At 41.2% G+C, this 16,255-nt stretch overlaps 1 protein-coding gene across 7 annotated transcripts in view; it reads left to right on the forward strand.

Moving 5' to 3' along the window:
• LOC111874479 overlaps positions 1-16,255 on the forward strand; it is a 208,695-nt gene that overhangs the window by 182,624 nt on the left and 9,816 nt on the right. For 2 of the 7 annotated variants that reach the window (XM_023870020.2, XM_023870013.2), the window contains exons 1-3: positions 8,645-8,745; positions 13,097-13,249; positions 15,414-15,541. In XM_023870020.2, the coding sequence (XP_023725788.1) occupies positions 13,117-13,249; positions 15,414-15,541 (261 nt within the window). In that variant the 5' untranslated portion in view covers positions 8,645-8,745; positions 13,097-13,116. Of the gene's footprint in view, positions 1-8,644; positions 8,793-8,961; positions 9,009-9,057; positions 9,280-13,096; positions 13,250-15,413; positions 15,542-16,255 lie in introns of those variants that run through there. The other 5 variants (XM_023870016.2, XM_023870019.2, XM_023870015.2 and 2 more) reach the window with 4 other exon arrangements.

Below are 16,255 nucleotides of genomic sequence, written 5' to 3' on the forward strand. Positions count from 1 at the left end.
TCTTATATTTTTCCTTCTACGCTGAAGATGGAGGCGATACGTTCCTCCGAAACGTCGGTTAACACCACATCTACGCGGTGCCAAATCCCAGAAGACTGCTTTCTTCGGTACGATAATTGTTGAAATGGAAGAAGGAAAAAAGCGATCGTGGCCTGATCGATATAGTATCCCGGAATTTACATCGAGGGACTGAGATAAATCATCAAAACAATCAGGTAAGCCAATGACCCGGCCAAGATTCGAACCGAGCATTTCAAGAACAGAAGTGTTGAGCGTTTCAGCTCAACCAGGCAGGTGGGTACTCAACGGACTTAATGCGAAATGTCCAGGGGGAAATCTGCAGCAGGAGCAACAAATTTCCGTTTGCTCCAGATGACTCCATTAAAACCCTGCTTTCTGTAAAGCTCGAATCAAACGCCTCAGATTTTCACACACAAAAAACGGTGTATCATAAAATCTTAGAACAAGACGTAGGATAGAGATATTATTAATATCTGTAACTTGAAGGCCTTCGTTTTGAAGAAGAGAGAGAGCATCAGCAATAAGCCGAATCCGAAACGGCGACATCTCCCAAGGAGCAGGGCCAACAGTTGTATAGAACCTCCTTGATAGACAGAAAAGTATTCATATAAGCTTTGTAATTGCACTAAATTTATGTCATATCTAATGAGGTGTGAAAAGCAACAGATAATGTATTTGAAAAACGCAAGTTCTCCGTTACACTGCTCTCGAAACTCCACGTTAACTTGTATTTCACACCTACTATTATGTAAACCAAATCTGTCAAGCGATGAGACTCTTTCCATAGTACTGGTGGGACCTGGCTAAAGGCGGGGTGGAACGAGAGGTTTCGAAAATAATCATTCAGTTACACAAAAACTTTCCCGGAATTCCGGGATACATTCCTTTCCGCTTCAGAATACTTCCATGTAGTCGACCTACACCTTTAGAACGTCTGAGTAAAGTTATTTCTTGGGAATTTCCTACCACATTATGCACGTTGCAAGGACGAAATTCTTCCAGGAGGAGAAAACTTGCTATTGCACAGAAGATACAGCCGCAAAAGCCGGAGGAATTGTCTTTGCTTTGTTTGATAATTTGTGAACTATGTACGAAATCAGAATTGTGTAATGGTACTGTAACGTGTAGACCCATTACTGGGTAACGACCTCGAAACAAACAACTAAACAACATCCACTGCTAAGCAACAAATTCATAATAAGCTAGTATACGCAGCTGTTACTGAGTAACGCCTTCGTAAACAAACACGTTCCCACGGAAACGGTTGGAGTGCAACAATAAACGGTGTTTTCTATGTTGTCAATTCCGAGATGTTATAAGGAGAACAACTGCAGCAAGAGAGAGGGTTGTGTGGGAGTCTGTGAAAAGAAGACTTAATCGGTGCAGTTGAAGAATTCCCACTGTTGTGCCGCGCCATAGCTCAAGCGGTTAGTCGCTGGCTTCCCACGGCGGCGGCCCGGGTTCGATCCCGGGTCTGGTCAAGTGGGATTTGTGGTGGACAAAGTGGCGCTGGGGCAGTTTTTCTCCGAGTACTTCGGTTTCCCCTGCCAATCTTCATTCCACCCTCATCTATCATCTGGGGCTGGTACAATAGGCCAGAAACAGCCGCAGTACAAGGGACTTAGTCCCACCCCACTTGCAATATAAAAAAATCCCCACTGTTAAGGCCGTTACCAGGGAACGACTGGTGAAGACACAGCAGACTGAGAAGACTTATCCTGTGCTGCAGTGATTTGTAAAGTGTGGAAACCAGCAATGGCGCTATAATTAAGTGTAGTCACGGGTCGTGTGTTAAAAGTGGTCAATAAATCCAATCTCCAATCCAAACCCCTTCTATTGTCGCACTCATACACTTGACAGTACGAAGCTAAATTATATGACAAATATGCTAAAAAGCTAAGAGATACGATATAATATATATATATATAATTAGAAACAATGGATGTGTTACACAGTTAAATGATATTACAGACATGCTAAATATGTGATAGATGTAATTAGAAGTAAGGAACACTACACAATTAAATAATATCGTAGACATGCTGAAGAAGTGACAGGTGTGTTTAGGAAAAGCGGATGTGTTACGCAAATAAGTGCTATTTTAGACATACTAAAAAATTGACATATATTTCGAACAAGGAATGTATCAGAGTGAAATGAATTTGCAAGTGGCTTCCTGTGCCACAATCAAATGGCTTACCGGTATTTCAAGAGAACTGCAATCTTCAAGTTTTAATTTGATTGGACACACACAAATGTCGGCTGTCTGTCCGAAGGATCCTAAATCTCCAGGATTGTAATTGTTCTCCATTTTAGGAATATTCCGCGATTCATATCAGCTTCACTGAGTTGATATGTCCACATGTCTGTCTGCATAATAACCCCATTCCATTGACTATCGCAGAATTTTATGTCGTAAAATTTTCGTGAAGTTTATCCACAAAGTAGAATACTGGTTAAAATAGGATAAAATGACAGCAGAGTTACTTATTTACTCATGGAACTGAGCCCTTCTGGAGGAGCCGCCAATTCTGCAGCTACTCAAGAATTTCCCAGCATTTTATGAAACCCGAATGTTCATTACCATGTTCACTAGAGCCCTCCATTGGTCCCTATCCTGAGCCAGATCTATCCAATCCAACCTATCTCTCTAAGATCCATTCTAATATTGTCCACCCACCTACGCCTTGGTCTTCCCTGTGGTCTCTTTCCTTCTGGCTTTCCCACAAATATCCTGACAGCAGAGTTATTCTTCATAAAGACTCCATTCATTTTAAAGCTAATCTCACTACATAGCAGTGACGTTTTTGTTTGTACGAGCAAAGACTTGTCCTTTATTTGTGGACTGGAGTTCAGACCATACCTCTGTCTGCAAGTGTATGCAGTACCGTGATTATCACATTCATGCTACGCATACAAGCTGTTTAAATTCGCGTATTTTTTGCGAGAGGCTTCCTCATAACTAGTGTTTACATTTTTTATTTTGTTTTGTTTTGTTTTGTTTTGGGAGACGTAATACAGTCCTCTCAAACAGTCACTTTTGCTCCCTTCTGTATTGTTACTCAAAAATAAGAAAGAAACCAAAAAAAAAAAGATTAAAAAATTTGGTGTCATGTCTGCCAAAATTGTGACGAAGTCTGAAAGGGATATTCATTTAGGGTTTTAGAAGTTTTGAAATTACAGTGTACGTATTTCATCCATTATGCCTTGTGTCCTCTGTGGAGAAACCTGAACCAACGAGGGAACAGAACCGAGAAAATATATGCTTACCTGAAAAATAAACCCATTCGGTGCATTCAAAGGGTGCAGTCAGCAATTAAGTGTCAACAAAAAGACGTATCTGATTAAGAAATTTCCACTCTTCCGACGCTGTTTTCAATCCCCTTGAGCGTCGCAAATGTATGAAACCACGCACGAAAGGAGAGCAGATACTGTTAAAACCAGCAATATTAGATATCTGAAGAGAGGTTGTTGATGATGGGACACAAAATAATATTTTTACTACTCCATTTGCAAATGATACTGTTAACTATCATGTTGAAAGCTCGTCTTATCATTTCGATGTCCAACTCATTGCCCACTTCAAAGAAACTGAAGGAGTGTGCATTATAGATAGATATATCAGCACATATACTACTCACAGTACCACTTTGACAGGATTTATTGAATATGTGTACCAAGAGAAAGTATGTACAGTAGGTGAAATGTTCGCCTTTCTTTTTGGCGTACGCCACGTCCACAAAGAAACGCGTCCATAAACGTGTTCCATAATATTGACCCCTACTTTTCGAAGAATGACACTGACTGGAAATGCCCATGGCGCTGCTGTAATGACAGGACTGTACTTTGGAGTTGCAAATGTTATTTTGCAGGTGAGATCCTGTATGATTGATCTCGAAACGTTTTCAAGCAGAGATACTGCAGCTGAACCGTTTGAGGTGTTATCTGACTGCGTTAAAGTGTTAAATTTTGTCAGATCCGAGGCACTAAACAGCTAAATCATTGAAGTGCTCTGGGAAGAGATAAGCGCAGGACACGTAAACCTCCAGCTGCATGCCGGAAGGAGACGACTGCGGCGTGGAAAGCGTTGCTTATAGCAAGTCCCGCAACGTGTGTGCTGCCACAGGGCACTAGGTCTTAAGAAACAGTTATTCGTATGTTACTGTAAATTGAGAATTTAGTTAAATAATAAATTAAATTATTAGATCATAAGCGTTTACTACTTTTTTCTGCCTTTTACATTTTTGCAGTAACTATATATCTCCACCATTCTGATATGCATGCAGTTTTTAACGTTATTAGATTACACATTCAGAGAAGTAATTAACCTCAGGAGGATATTGTCCCTTCAGATCCACAAGTCTACTCATATTAGTGCTCACGCTAAACCTACTGTCAGCATTTGATACATCGATGACTCAGTGGCCTGTAGTCCGCAAGCGAACTTTGCCGACCGAGCCAACGCCGCTTGTCGGCGAAGTTAGTCTCTGTGGTCTAGTGGTCACAGTTCCTGCCTACAGATCCAGATATCCCGGGTTCGATTCCCAGCGCTAGCAGATTTTCTGAGAAGTGGTGGGTCTGGAAAGGGGTCCACTCAGCCTCATAGGGATAATTGAGGAGCTATTTCAAGGAAATAGCGGCTCCGGTCTAGAAAACCGAGATTAACAGCCGTGGGGATTCGTTGCGCTGACCACGTGACACACTCTAGTCCTAAAAATATTTGGCACTAGAATCAGAAGCAATTTCTTTTTCTGCAAGGAACTTCAGAGCGAGGAGAAGGAGATGAGACTTCGCGAAAATTAATTTCGGTGGAAAGACTGTGTTAGTGTCTGCACAGATGGGCCGCCATCACGAAATCCAAGTTGTTCTTGGCGCCAACAGCGGGACCGTGACAACAAGCGAGTAGTGAAAGCAATAGGATGGTGGCAAGTAGGAGAGCATGGTAACATTAGAATCGTGGCACTAATTAGAGTGCTGGGTGCAACTGAACAACAAGGTGCCATGCGTAGGAAATACAAGAGACTTGAACTTGGCGGTTGTCAGTTCGAGTGACGTTTCGGAGTGGTAAAAGAAGTTAAGACATCTTTTGCAGAAACCTGCATTAACAGATGCCCTGTGTAGAACTTTCGTAAGTGTTATTCATTGCAGTAAGGTGACAAAATATGTATGGTGTCCATAAAGTGCAAATGCCCTTACCTGGACGCTGTGTGGGTGCAGTTATTACGGTGTAACAAATGTGGCGCCTGCTAACAAAGACAAATCCCTCCTCTCTTCAAAGAGGAGCTCCCTTTTCAAACACATAAACGGTCTTTGAATAAACGTAAATTAGGTCATGAGTCCAGACGGGACGCGAAACCAAGAACGACTCTGCTGGCGAGGACCAACAGAAATTTACTGTACTGGGCTGATGATTGTAAAAAAAACAACGAATAACTGTAGTCTCCTTGTACTTTAATAAGTGACTGTATCTCATCTATAAAAATGATTTTCAATGAAAACGGATGTCATTAAATAGGCAAGGAAAATTTGTAGGCCCTTGAATCAACGACGAAAGTGAAATTTTGCCACGGGCCCTTCCGCTCCAGATTATGCCACTGGCATCAAGTGTCCTTTACAAAATGAAATAACTGCATTTTAATTGTCGTGCTGTATTGAATTCAAGTTATTATTTAGATACAAGTAACCCCGCGTTTATACAAAGTCCTTATTTTATCTGAAAACTTATCCGCGAGCCAGGAATAAAAGTTCAGCGAAAATGTTGCACGTGAACTAGGTAAATTGAAGGTAACACAAGCTTTAATAAGCCTTCAGATCACTTGGCTAAAATTTAAGACCTGCATCAATATTCACAATATTTTACAAATTTCTTGCCCTTGATTAATTTCCATACGTCCCTTGTACTCTGAGGCGTTAGAAAGTAAACGCCCCTTTGCACCTTAACGACACGTGAATTTTAACTTCTGAAAGTAAAGGTTTATTTATTATGAGATTTGTGATTCTTGCGGCGGCCAATCTGCTTTTTTTGGGGGGGGGACTGAATCTTTGACCCTGAAGACGAAGGTAATACTTCCTCCGAAACGTCGATAAACTTCTACCAGAGGCCGCGCCATAGTTCAAGCGGTTAGTCGCTGGCTTCCCACCGCGGCGGCCCGGGTTCGATCCCGTGTCTGGTCAAGTGGGATTTGTGGTGGACAAAATGGCGCTGAGGCAGGTTTCCTCCGAGTACTTCGGTTTCCCCTGCCAATCTTCATTCCACCAAATTCTCCATCATCATAATCACGCGGGGCATGTACAGTAGGCCAATCACTGGCTGCCGTGCCGAGTAGACCCAACTGGACTCCTCCCCCCACTATGCGAATTAAGAAAAAAACTTCTACCAGACTATACGGCTTACCGACGCTGTATAGTCTCGATACTGAAAGCATCGTTAAATAACCCACACAAAGAACGCCGCTTCTCACCCCTCAGAATACGACTCATTTCGTGTGTTCCGTGCACGAATAACACCGAATGAATGCATGCCCGTCGGAATGTTACTTCTGCAGGAATTTAATAGAAATTTAATGTTGGTCTATTATACCAGAAGTTATCAAAAGCGTTTAGGGTTGTTTCGTATCAATGTTACTATTTGAGATATTTTTAAAAACACTGTCAGTAACCTGGACTGTGTAATTCGACGTTCGATGTATCTGCTACATGGCACGAAGCTTAAATCGAACTTCACAAACACTCTTGGAAACGGCTCATGTAACAAAGTGTTTACACATAACCTACCTTCCTTCCTCAGTGACCAATGAAGTGTTATAGTGAGAAAAGACTAATACAAGGAGATGAATCCCTGAGAAGCCGCTAGTTGCTCAGCTACTCACGGATATCCCATTGTATGGAACCCGAAGGTCATTACCGTGTTTACAAGGAAACTCTACTGTTCCCTATAGTGAGTCACATCAATCCAATCCATACCTCCCCATCTTATTATTCTAAGATCCATTTCAGTATTATCCTACTACCTACGTCTGGGTCTTCCTAGTGGTTTCTTTCCTTCTGGCTTTCCCAACAAAATGCTATATGCATGGCTCTTCTTCATGCTTTCTACATGTCCTGCCCATTTCATCTTACTTGACTTGAAGATTCTAATATATTTGGCGAAGTGTACAAATTATGAAGCTTCTCATTATGTGATTTTCTCCAGCCTTCCGTCATTTCATCCCTCTTCGGTCCAAGTATTCTCCTCAGCACCCTTTTCTCAAATACCTTCAATCTGTGTTCCTCCCATAATATCGGAGACCAAGTTTCACACCCATACAAAACCACGCGTAAAATTATGTTTTCGTATATTTTAATTTTTACGTTTTTAGACAACAAACGATAAGGCAAAATATTCTGAACTGAATGATAACTCATAATTAATCTGCTTTTAATTTTCTCATGAATCAAATTTTAATTTGTTTCTGTTTTTCCAAAATATTTGAACATTTCCACATTTTCGAAGTATCTATTAGCTGTCTTTATGCTATGATTTTGACTTACATTTTGGTAATGAGACACCAATGTATAGTTAATTTTGTCTTCCTTACTAGCGTCAATTAGAGTTCCTGTGTCTTTCTTTATGGAATTTATATTATCTCAGCGGCCTCCGTAGTCTAGGGGTAACGTTCCCACCTCATGACTCAAGGTTCTCGGGTTCAAACCCGGCGGAGGTCTTGAAATTTTTAAGGGCGGAAGTTCGGGGAACAAGTCCTCCGGGAGGGACTTTAAGCCTTGGGTCCCGTGTCGTAGATTTACGGCACGTAAAAGATCCTCATGTCTCTAGGAGACCTCTGAGCTAAATTAGGTAAAAAGTTTCCCGCCCAAGTAGTTTCCAATGCCTCCGGTAGGTGGGGAAGCATCGGGTACCGCAGCCAGCCTCGCTGGCTAAACGGGGCTGATAGCGAGCACCATTACCGGCAGGGGATGGAGACTGGTAGAATATCAAAGGGGGACGTACAATAGACTACTAGTCGCGGTGCATTGGGAAACCCACCCCCTCCAATAATAATAATAATAATAATAATATATTATCTCTCAGTAGATTTACATAATCAGCATAGACCAGAAGCCGGTGTGTCCCATTTGTTTACAGTCACACTTTGTTTTCCTGGAACTTCCTAATAGAAATCGGGTCGCTTGTCACCATAGCATGGTGCTTCCTTGAGTTGCCGATGGAGGAGACGGCCTCTAGGTACTGAGGGTAGCTGCGAATATATTGAATAAGCAGTCACTGATAGTCGACAAGGGGTGGTCCTCCAGACGGGGTTTGGTCGTGAACCTAACAATTCGTCTCCGTAAAGATTTTTTTTTCTTACGAAATGTTACACAGGCTCTCGGGACTTCGTGAAGACAGGACAGTTAATTTTATCCCGACAGAGCTTCCGAAGCCGTATTTAACATTAGTACCGCAGGAGAGGATGGCAGCATACTCCCTCACCTACCTACCGCTACGTACTACGTTCACGCTTAGTAATCCGTGCTCATGTCAGCTCTGAGCTCTCCAAGTCACAGCAGGTAAATGTTACTGCAAAGAGAATTTCGTATGGTACAAGATAGAAATTTCCGACATGTTGCTGGATGTATACATCGGTATGGTTGGTATACATGTCGTAGCAACGTGTGAAGCATGTGCTTGATGTTTAGGTTTAAAATCGTCAGTGTAGCAGTTAATCCATGGAAAAGTAGTACTTTAGAGTACGTGTAATGGCAGTATATCAGAAAAGTATAATAATTTCCGGCAGGTATCGAAAATGTAGACAATTTTCTGGATCGGCACAGAAGTTGGTTTTTCATTGAGGTTATGCAGCAGTAGAACAGTTTTTTTGTTGTTTGTTTTTTAATAAATAAATGCCACAAGACTGAATTATGTCACTTGGCTTAAACCAGTTAACCTTGGAATTTTTGCTCCTTACAACCACACCGTGGGTTGTCAATTGGCAATTTGTCTCACCTCGGGTGTATGTACAGTTCATCATAACTTGAAAAGCATACTTTGAAATCTGTCTATATTAAGAGTTCATCATTATGGAATGTTCATCTTTTTTGTTTAAAGAAAAGACTGAACTTTCAGTGCAGTGATCTATAATTCACTGAATTTGAAGTTTATTTATTTATTTATGCAGTCATGAGAGAGCGTCCCGAAAATTATTTGTCTGCTTAGATGGAAGAAAACATGCTGTTTGTGTTACCTCAGGCTGTCCAGACCAGTAGTGGTACTGTACTGAAAAGGTTGTAAGCAAGGATAGCATGTCTCATTATTAGCCATTCTGTATGCTATTTCCAAATTATTTTATGACTCTGATACTTGCCTGTTGAGCCTCTTTGGTTAGCTATACTATGTGTGTGATTCAGTAATGTTGAGACCATTTATTAAAATGTCATGTGTCCTAGCAGGCATATAGAACCATAAGTGTGGGTTCATATACGTCTTCCTTGTTTTAATACTGAACAATAATTCAATGGCCTCTAAGATTTATTTCACAGCCTCTAGTAGAAGTTTCTCAAATCACACAAACATTGCATTTCAGATCTTCAGTAATCTATTATGGGAGCACTTTGATAAAATTTTCTGGATGTGTTTCCAATATTAGCAGGTTTGTCAATCAGTAGACCCATATTAAACATGTGTATTACATATTTGAAGCAGGAAATCCAGGCATGTAATGTAGAGAGATAAAACATCATGTTGTAGGATCTGAAACCCTCTTTTCATCTAGTATGTCTTCTGATGTATTTTGATGTACCTCAGTTTCTATGTCTTTAATAGTTAGTTGGATGGCTGAGAGTTACATCATTTTCTGCCCCCTTTTCAAAATTTCTTGGTGGATTAATGTGGATGATTGTTTTTCAGGAAGCTGTTTATCTTTTGTATGTGTCTGGTACAGGAAATTCTAAGATTTTGCCAAAAAATATGTTTGCTTAGTAATTCAGGAACATTACCTCAGAGTGCTTTATACTGAGGGCAACAAGTCAGAAGAAATTCATTCTGTTCGGCTAGATTATGCATATGATATACTGTGACATGTCAACCTGTACTGTAATTATCAGTAGGACTTTTTGAGTAGTCACCTTGATGATGTAGACAGTAAGGATGTATGAAATAATTAGGAAACAGCCTGTATCTGTATGGTGCTATGCCCATAAATAGAGCCATATTAACACTGAACCTCCATCAAAGTCTGAAATCTAAAACAGAGGACTTTCATCAGCTTTGACAATTTCATGAACTTAATGTTTGTATTTCATTGTTTTTTTTTTAATGTTTTACCTTAAGCTCTTGTAAGTACAAGTCATGACTAGTCACTAGGCAAGCAGCTGCATGCTAGGTTATGCAGTTTCCACCTTTCTGTATCGGTGTTGAGAGCTTCAGAGTTGTTGTCATGTGTAGGATGGTACCCGTGACGGAAATGACAGGTTTAGTTCGAGTGATTGGATTTATTTGCACTTTGGTTACAACCTCTCTTAATCACACTTAAATTACAGCCTTATTGCTGATTTACACACTTCATAATTCACTGTTACACACACACACGTGCACACTCAAGCACTCCCGCCTCCTCTCCTTGTAATGGATCTCAACACAAAAACTATATGATGGGGTATCCAAAAGAAACCGAACTAATTTTTTTGTGGGCAGAGCTTTTGTAGTACCGTGTTTTGCCGCTATGAGCGCATAGAGCTAACATTCCTGAGTTGATAAGCCGCCTACCGTTGCTTCAGAAGGTAAGGACTAGTTTCGGCAGAGTTTATAGTGACAACTGTTTTGTGTGATCGTCGTTTTTGCAATGGCTGATTTTCGTGAACAGCGTGCGGCGGTGAAATTCTGCTTTTTGCTCGGGAAAAGTGGAACAGAAACTCTTGAAATGTTAAAAACGGCGTACAAGGACAATGCTATGGGGAAAACTCAAGTGTTTGAGTGGTTTTCCCGTTTCAAAAATAGTGAAATATCAATTGATGACAAACCTCGTTCTGGTCGTCCTTCCACGGCCTGAACACATGAAAATGTTGAAAAAATTCGTGAAATCATCAAGGAAGATCGACGATGGACCATTGAAGAAATTGTGGAGCTGTCGGGAGTGACTTGGAGCTCAGCAGCCAGATTTGTGGCAGTCGGGTGACTGGTTTTTCCATCATGACAATGCCCCTGCTCACACAGCCCTGTCTGTATGACAGTTCTTGACCAAAAATGGTATGACCCCTGTTCCTCACCCTCCATACTCACCCGACCTTGCCCCGTGCGACTTTTTTTTGTTTCCTCGAATGAAAAGAGACATGAAAGGAAAAAATGACGGAGGCACTGTCAAGCATCTCAAAAGATGAATTTAGACAATGTTTTGAAAAATGGAATAAAAGACTAGACAAGTTTATTAGTGTAAGTGGACAGTACTTTGAAGGGGATTGAAGGTTTGTGCTTAAAATTTGAATAAATAAGTTTAAAAAAAAATAAGTTCGGTTTCTCTTGGGTACCCCCTCGTAAGTCTCCCTGATTCACACACTTCCAGTATTACACATAAACACAGTCTTCAGATCACACTTAAAGTCTTCACAGGCCTTCTACAAACTTCCTGTGGATGTCTCATATGGAGAACTCTCTCACTGATACTTAAACACCTAAGTCTGTTCAAGTCCAAGTCACATTGTGACTGATGGTCCGTCAGTCTGTCTGTCTTGGTGTCGAGCCCCAGCTGGGGCTCCTGACCACATTTTTTTTTCTTATATGAAAGTTACTGTCCTGTTCCTTTGGGATGCCCTCTCTGTCGAGAGGTCGGAGCTGTCATTGTCAGTCATAGTCTGTGTTAGTAAGTCCATTGTCAGTATTTACATATATTTACAAATTTAATCTTAATTCCTATTTATATGTACAATATATACAAGGCCTCTGTCAATCCAGGTTCAGTACAGATTTTTCCCTATTTCTACCAGTATTCGCCACCACAGCAGTCTAGTCACTTGAATGGTAGTATGCCTGACCTCCGCCAAGATTAAGCTTCTTATACTTTCTGTGTCAGGCTTCACCTTGTCCAATGTTGTGAACATTCTCATTTTCATGATTTTGTATGACTTCTGCTTGTTGCCTGCATAATTTTGTTATGTGATCATATACGTATGGGATTTTGAATGCCATGTGCGAATCGCGGACCGGTGTGCGCCTTGGAAAATTGCCAGTGGGGCGGAGAACCTTGTTTTGCAGGCGCTGCAATTTCACTAGATCAGTGTCTGCTGCAAACTCCCAGGCGGGACTAGCATAAGTCATTACAGATCTAATAAGAGCTTTGTGTAGGGTCAGTTTAATATTAGCGCTCAATCGCTCACTTTTGAATAGGGAATGTATTCTAATGAATGTTCTGAAGGCCTTGGCTTCGATCATTTCTATGTGCAATCTGCATGTAACTCTCTTATCGAAGATTACACCTAGATATTTTGCACTATTTACAGATGGAATATCTCGTCCATTTAGAGTGAGACAAGACTCAGGCGGTCGTCAGCTACGAGAGAAGTAGACCCCCTGAGTCTTATCTTCATTAATTTTAATATTCCAGCGCTCACACTAGGTGTCCATTGAGCTGAGACCGCGCTGGAGTTTTCTAACAATAAAACCCTCCCTGCGATCTGTCGCACACAGACAGGTGTTGTCTGCAAGGAGGGCCATGTGAACACCATGTGTTCTGTCTCTAATTGTTATATAGCCTCTGCACGGACACACAGAAAACAGCCTCCATTGTTGTAGAGGAGTGTTTACCATGACATTGCATAGCAGTCGTTGTGGTGCCGACTACATAGACAATGCCATACTTCTATTGTTGCCTTGCATGTATTTTGTCATGAGGTGTTTAATGGTCAGTTACTTAGCAATGCTTTAGTCAACCCCGTTGCATTATATTCTGCTAGAGAAAATTTATTGCAAAGACATGAAAGTGAGTCAGGTGTAATGTATGGTAGGAGGAACATAGAAGATACTGGGTTTCTATGTGCTGTTTGCACATTTTGCTGATCCGTATAGTTTACAGCACCTTGTCCCTCAGACACAATCAATCTTTGCTTACAGGTTGATCACTGGAAACTGAGATGTCTTGTGATTCTAGTGAGAAGCTGTCACTTCCAGAGGCACAAGAGGGATTTCTGAACATTGTCAGAAAGTTGAATAATTCGGACAACTTGAAGCAGTTTCTTGATTGGATACAGTGGAATTGGTTGAATGGTAACCAGTTGTTTTCTTATCATTATATTATTTTGTGTTAAGAGCATGTCTTTTTAATATGGCAGCCATTGCCTCAGACACCTTTACAATATGGTGACCATGCACTTAGACCTATTAATCTGTATGCCCAACATTGTAATACAAATCGTTGTAAGAGAAGTGTGATAAACATGGGCATAAAACTATACAATAATCTTCCTATGGAGTTAAAGAATGTATCTGATTTTAAAGTGTTTAGGAGGAAATTGAAGTGTTATTTGTTGCATAATGCCTTCTACTCTCTTCAGGAGTTTTTTTATATGTAAGATGTGGAATTAAATGACTGTAATTGTCTGTAATCAGCGGCGACTTGAAGCACAGAGAAAATGATGCTCGAGATGGTTCAAGTTCGTATAGCAACAGGCGTTACCAGAGTGGTTTGAACGGCTGTTGTACTGCGATGTGGAAAGCAAATGGAAAAACTACCACATTATCACTATTCCTGGATAGTGTCTTTCCAAAAACAGAAGATCGCATTAAGTGGAGAAACTGTTTTGGAAGAGGCTGTGGACCTGTCATCTGACAGATTACTGATGAATGAATGAATTGTCTGTTAATGCATGTGCTGGTGGTTTTTTTTATATAATATTGTCGCGTATCGCGGGGTATATCGCGACAAATAACTTCTCGACGTATTTGATGTAGCGAATTTTATTTCACATTCGCACTTACAATCACTCAAATTACAGATTTACGATTACTGCTATCTGCAGTATCACAATTAGTACACTCCAAATGCCAGAATACAACTGACTAGTTGCTGGCTAACTCGGCGGTAGCTCCAGGACTCACTGACTGACTCAGTACAACTCGACTCGGCGACTGTTACAGTACAACTCAGTACAACTCGACTCGGCGACTGTTGCTTTATAACTGACTGTGAATAGCCTTCGCTTCTTCCTATGTAGCCTCGATCGGACAATACGACCACGTAATAGGCACCCTTTTTGCCTGGCGCTGTGTTGCTATGTAACGCTAGCGGAGGTAACCGCTGTTACTATCGTAACGTCGCCGCTGTTGACTCGCGTTGCCTAGCGACCGCGATATCCCTCGGTGACGTCACCGCAGAGGGGAGTGGCGGNGGTAAATAAAATTATGAATTATGAATTATGAATTTAATAAACATTTAGCGTGACATCAGGTACTGATAATGTAACAAAATTTGTGTTCTGTTTATGCTTACTAGACACAACACAGAATAAACATGACGTTTATAGTATCCAAAACTAAAATTTTGCTTGTTGTTTTATATTCATTTAAAATTTGGTCTCTTGCCTTAAATTTAAGAACACAGATTGAATGAATCTCAAAACAAGGTATCTAAAGGCAATGTTTTGACCCGAGAGACAGTTACAGGAAAATGAGGAAAGTAACATAATGAGCGCAAATTTGTACTCTTAATAGGGTGATAAAACCAAGGAAAAATTGATGGCAGGGCATGCAGCATGCAAGGGACAAATGAGAAATGCATACAGAAATTTATTCAGCCTGAAGGTAAAAGGTAAAGTTGTTCCTGTGCTTAATCACATAAGCACTGCCATGAAGACACATGGGGGAGTGGAGGTATAGTTCTGCTTTTCTTGACCTCAGCACTAGTTTGAGGTGAGTGGTTAGCTACATGCTCTTGCCACTTCAAACCCCCTGGGGAAAGAGTCCCCAGTAGCCATTGAATAGGAGGCTGGGTTGGCCCCAGAGTCACTCTGGATACTGCAGAGAAGAGAAAAATCTTGCAATACCAGGAATCGAACCTGAACCATCCAGCTCGTGACCTGTCACTTTTCCAACTGAGCTGTCTCGATTTTCCAGCCTGAAGGTATTAATGGAATTTTAGATTACAGAGTGAGGATGTGGACTGGATTAAAGTGACTCCGTATATGGTCCAGTGGTGGGCCCTTGTGAACACTGTAATGAACCTTGGATTCAACAGTAAGATAGGAAATATTTCAGTTAACTGAATGACTGTTGACCTCTCGAGAAAATGTCTACTTCACAGTGTTAGGTCAATGTTTCATTGTGATGAAAATAGCTAACATAACATAGACAGGTGTCTCATGGCTGTCAAAATAATTATGTCAGTGGATTAATGAAAGGTACTATATATTAATGAAAAACTTATTCTTGCAAGACTGCAACCTGAAGGACACTGAGACTTCTGAGGAGATACTGGATGCTATTGCTTCTGATCTGCGCAGCTCTCTACCACCCGAAGCAATTCTTCCATCAGAGACAATTCGACCACCTGCTTTTGGAAAGGTAGAGTAGTGTTTACTGGCACTTGTGCATAAAAATTTATTGTCAATAGAGTGGGAGCCAGGATAGCATAGTCGGTATAACAGCTGGCTATGAGGTAGACAACTGAGGGATCGGAGTTCGAGTCCCAGTAGGGTCAAGAATTTTCTCTTCTTCACATTGTCCAGACTGGCTCTGGGGCCCACCCAGTGAGTACTGGGAACTCTTTCTGTGGGTGGGGGGTGGGGGGTGAAATTGATCCCTCACCTCCAGCTAGTGCTGAGGTCAAGAAAACATGGATCTATACATCCACTCCCCCATATGTGTTCATGGCGTAGCGCTTAATTAGTTAAGCACAGGGAGAACTTTGCCTTGCCTTTTACATTATGAGTACTTTTTGACAGATTTTTTTTCTTTTGCACTGCAGCCCCAATGGGCCTAGGCCTACCTCCATGAACTTCTCCGTTCACTTCGGTTTTTCTAGATCTTACACATTCGGTAGGACTCCTTGGGTGGGTGATCAGCTCATCGCAAGGCCTTTACCTGTACACAGACACAGAAAAATGCACACACAAACTAAACATCCATGCCCTGAGTGGGTTTCGAACCCACGATCCCGGTTTCCAAGTGACCGAAGACAGTACATGCCTTAGACCACTCGGCTACTGTGACCAGTTTTTGACAGATATACCTTCATAAATTTCACACGGTTTGGGAAGAAGCTGTTCCTTACCTTGC

The sequence above is a fragment of the Cryptotermes secundus genome, unplaced genomic scaffold, assembly GCF_002891405.2.
Source record: "Cryptotermes secundus unplaced genomic scaffold, Csec_1.0 scaffold483, whole genome shotgun sequence".
NCBI classification, from domain to species: domain Eukaryota; kingdom Metazoa; phylum Arthropoda; class Insecta; order Blattodea; family Kalotermitidae; genus Cryptotermes; species Cryptotermes secundus.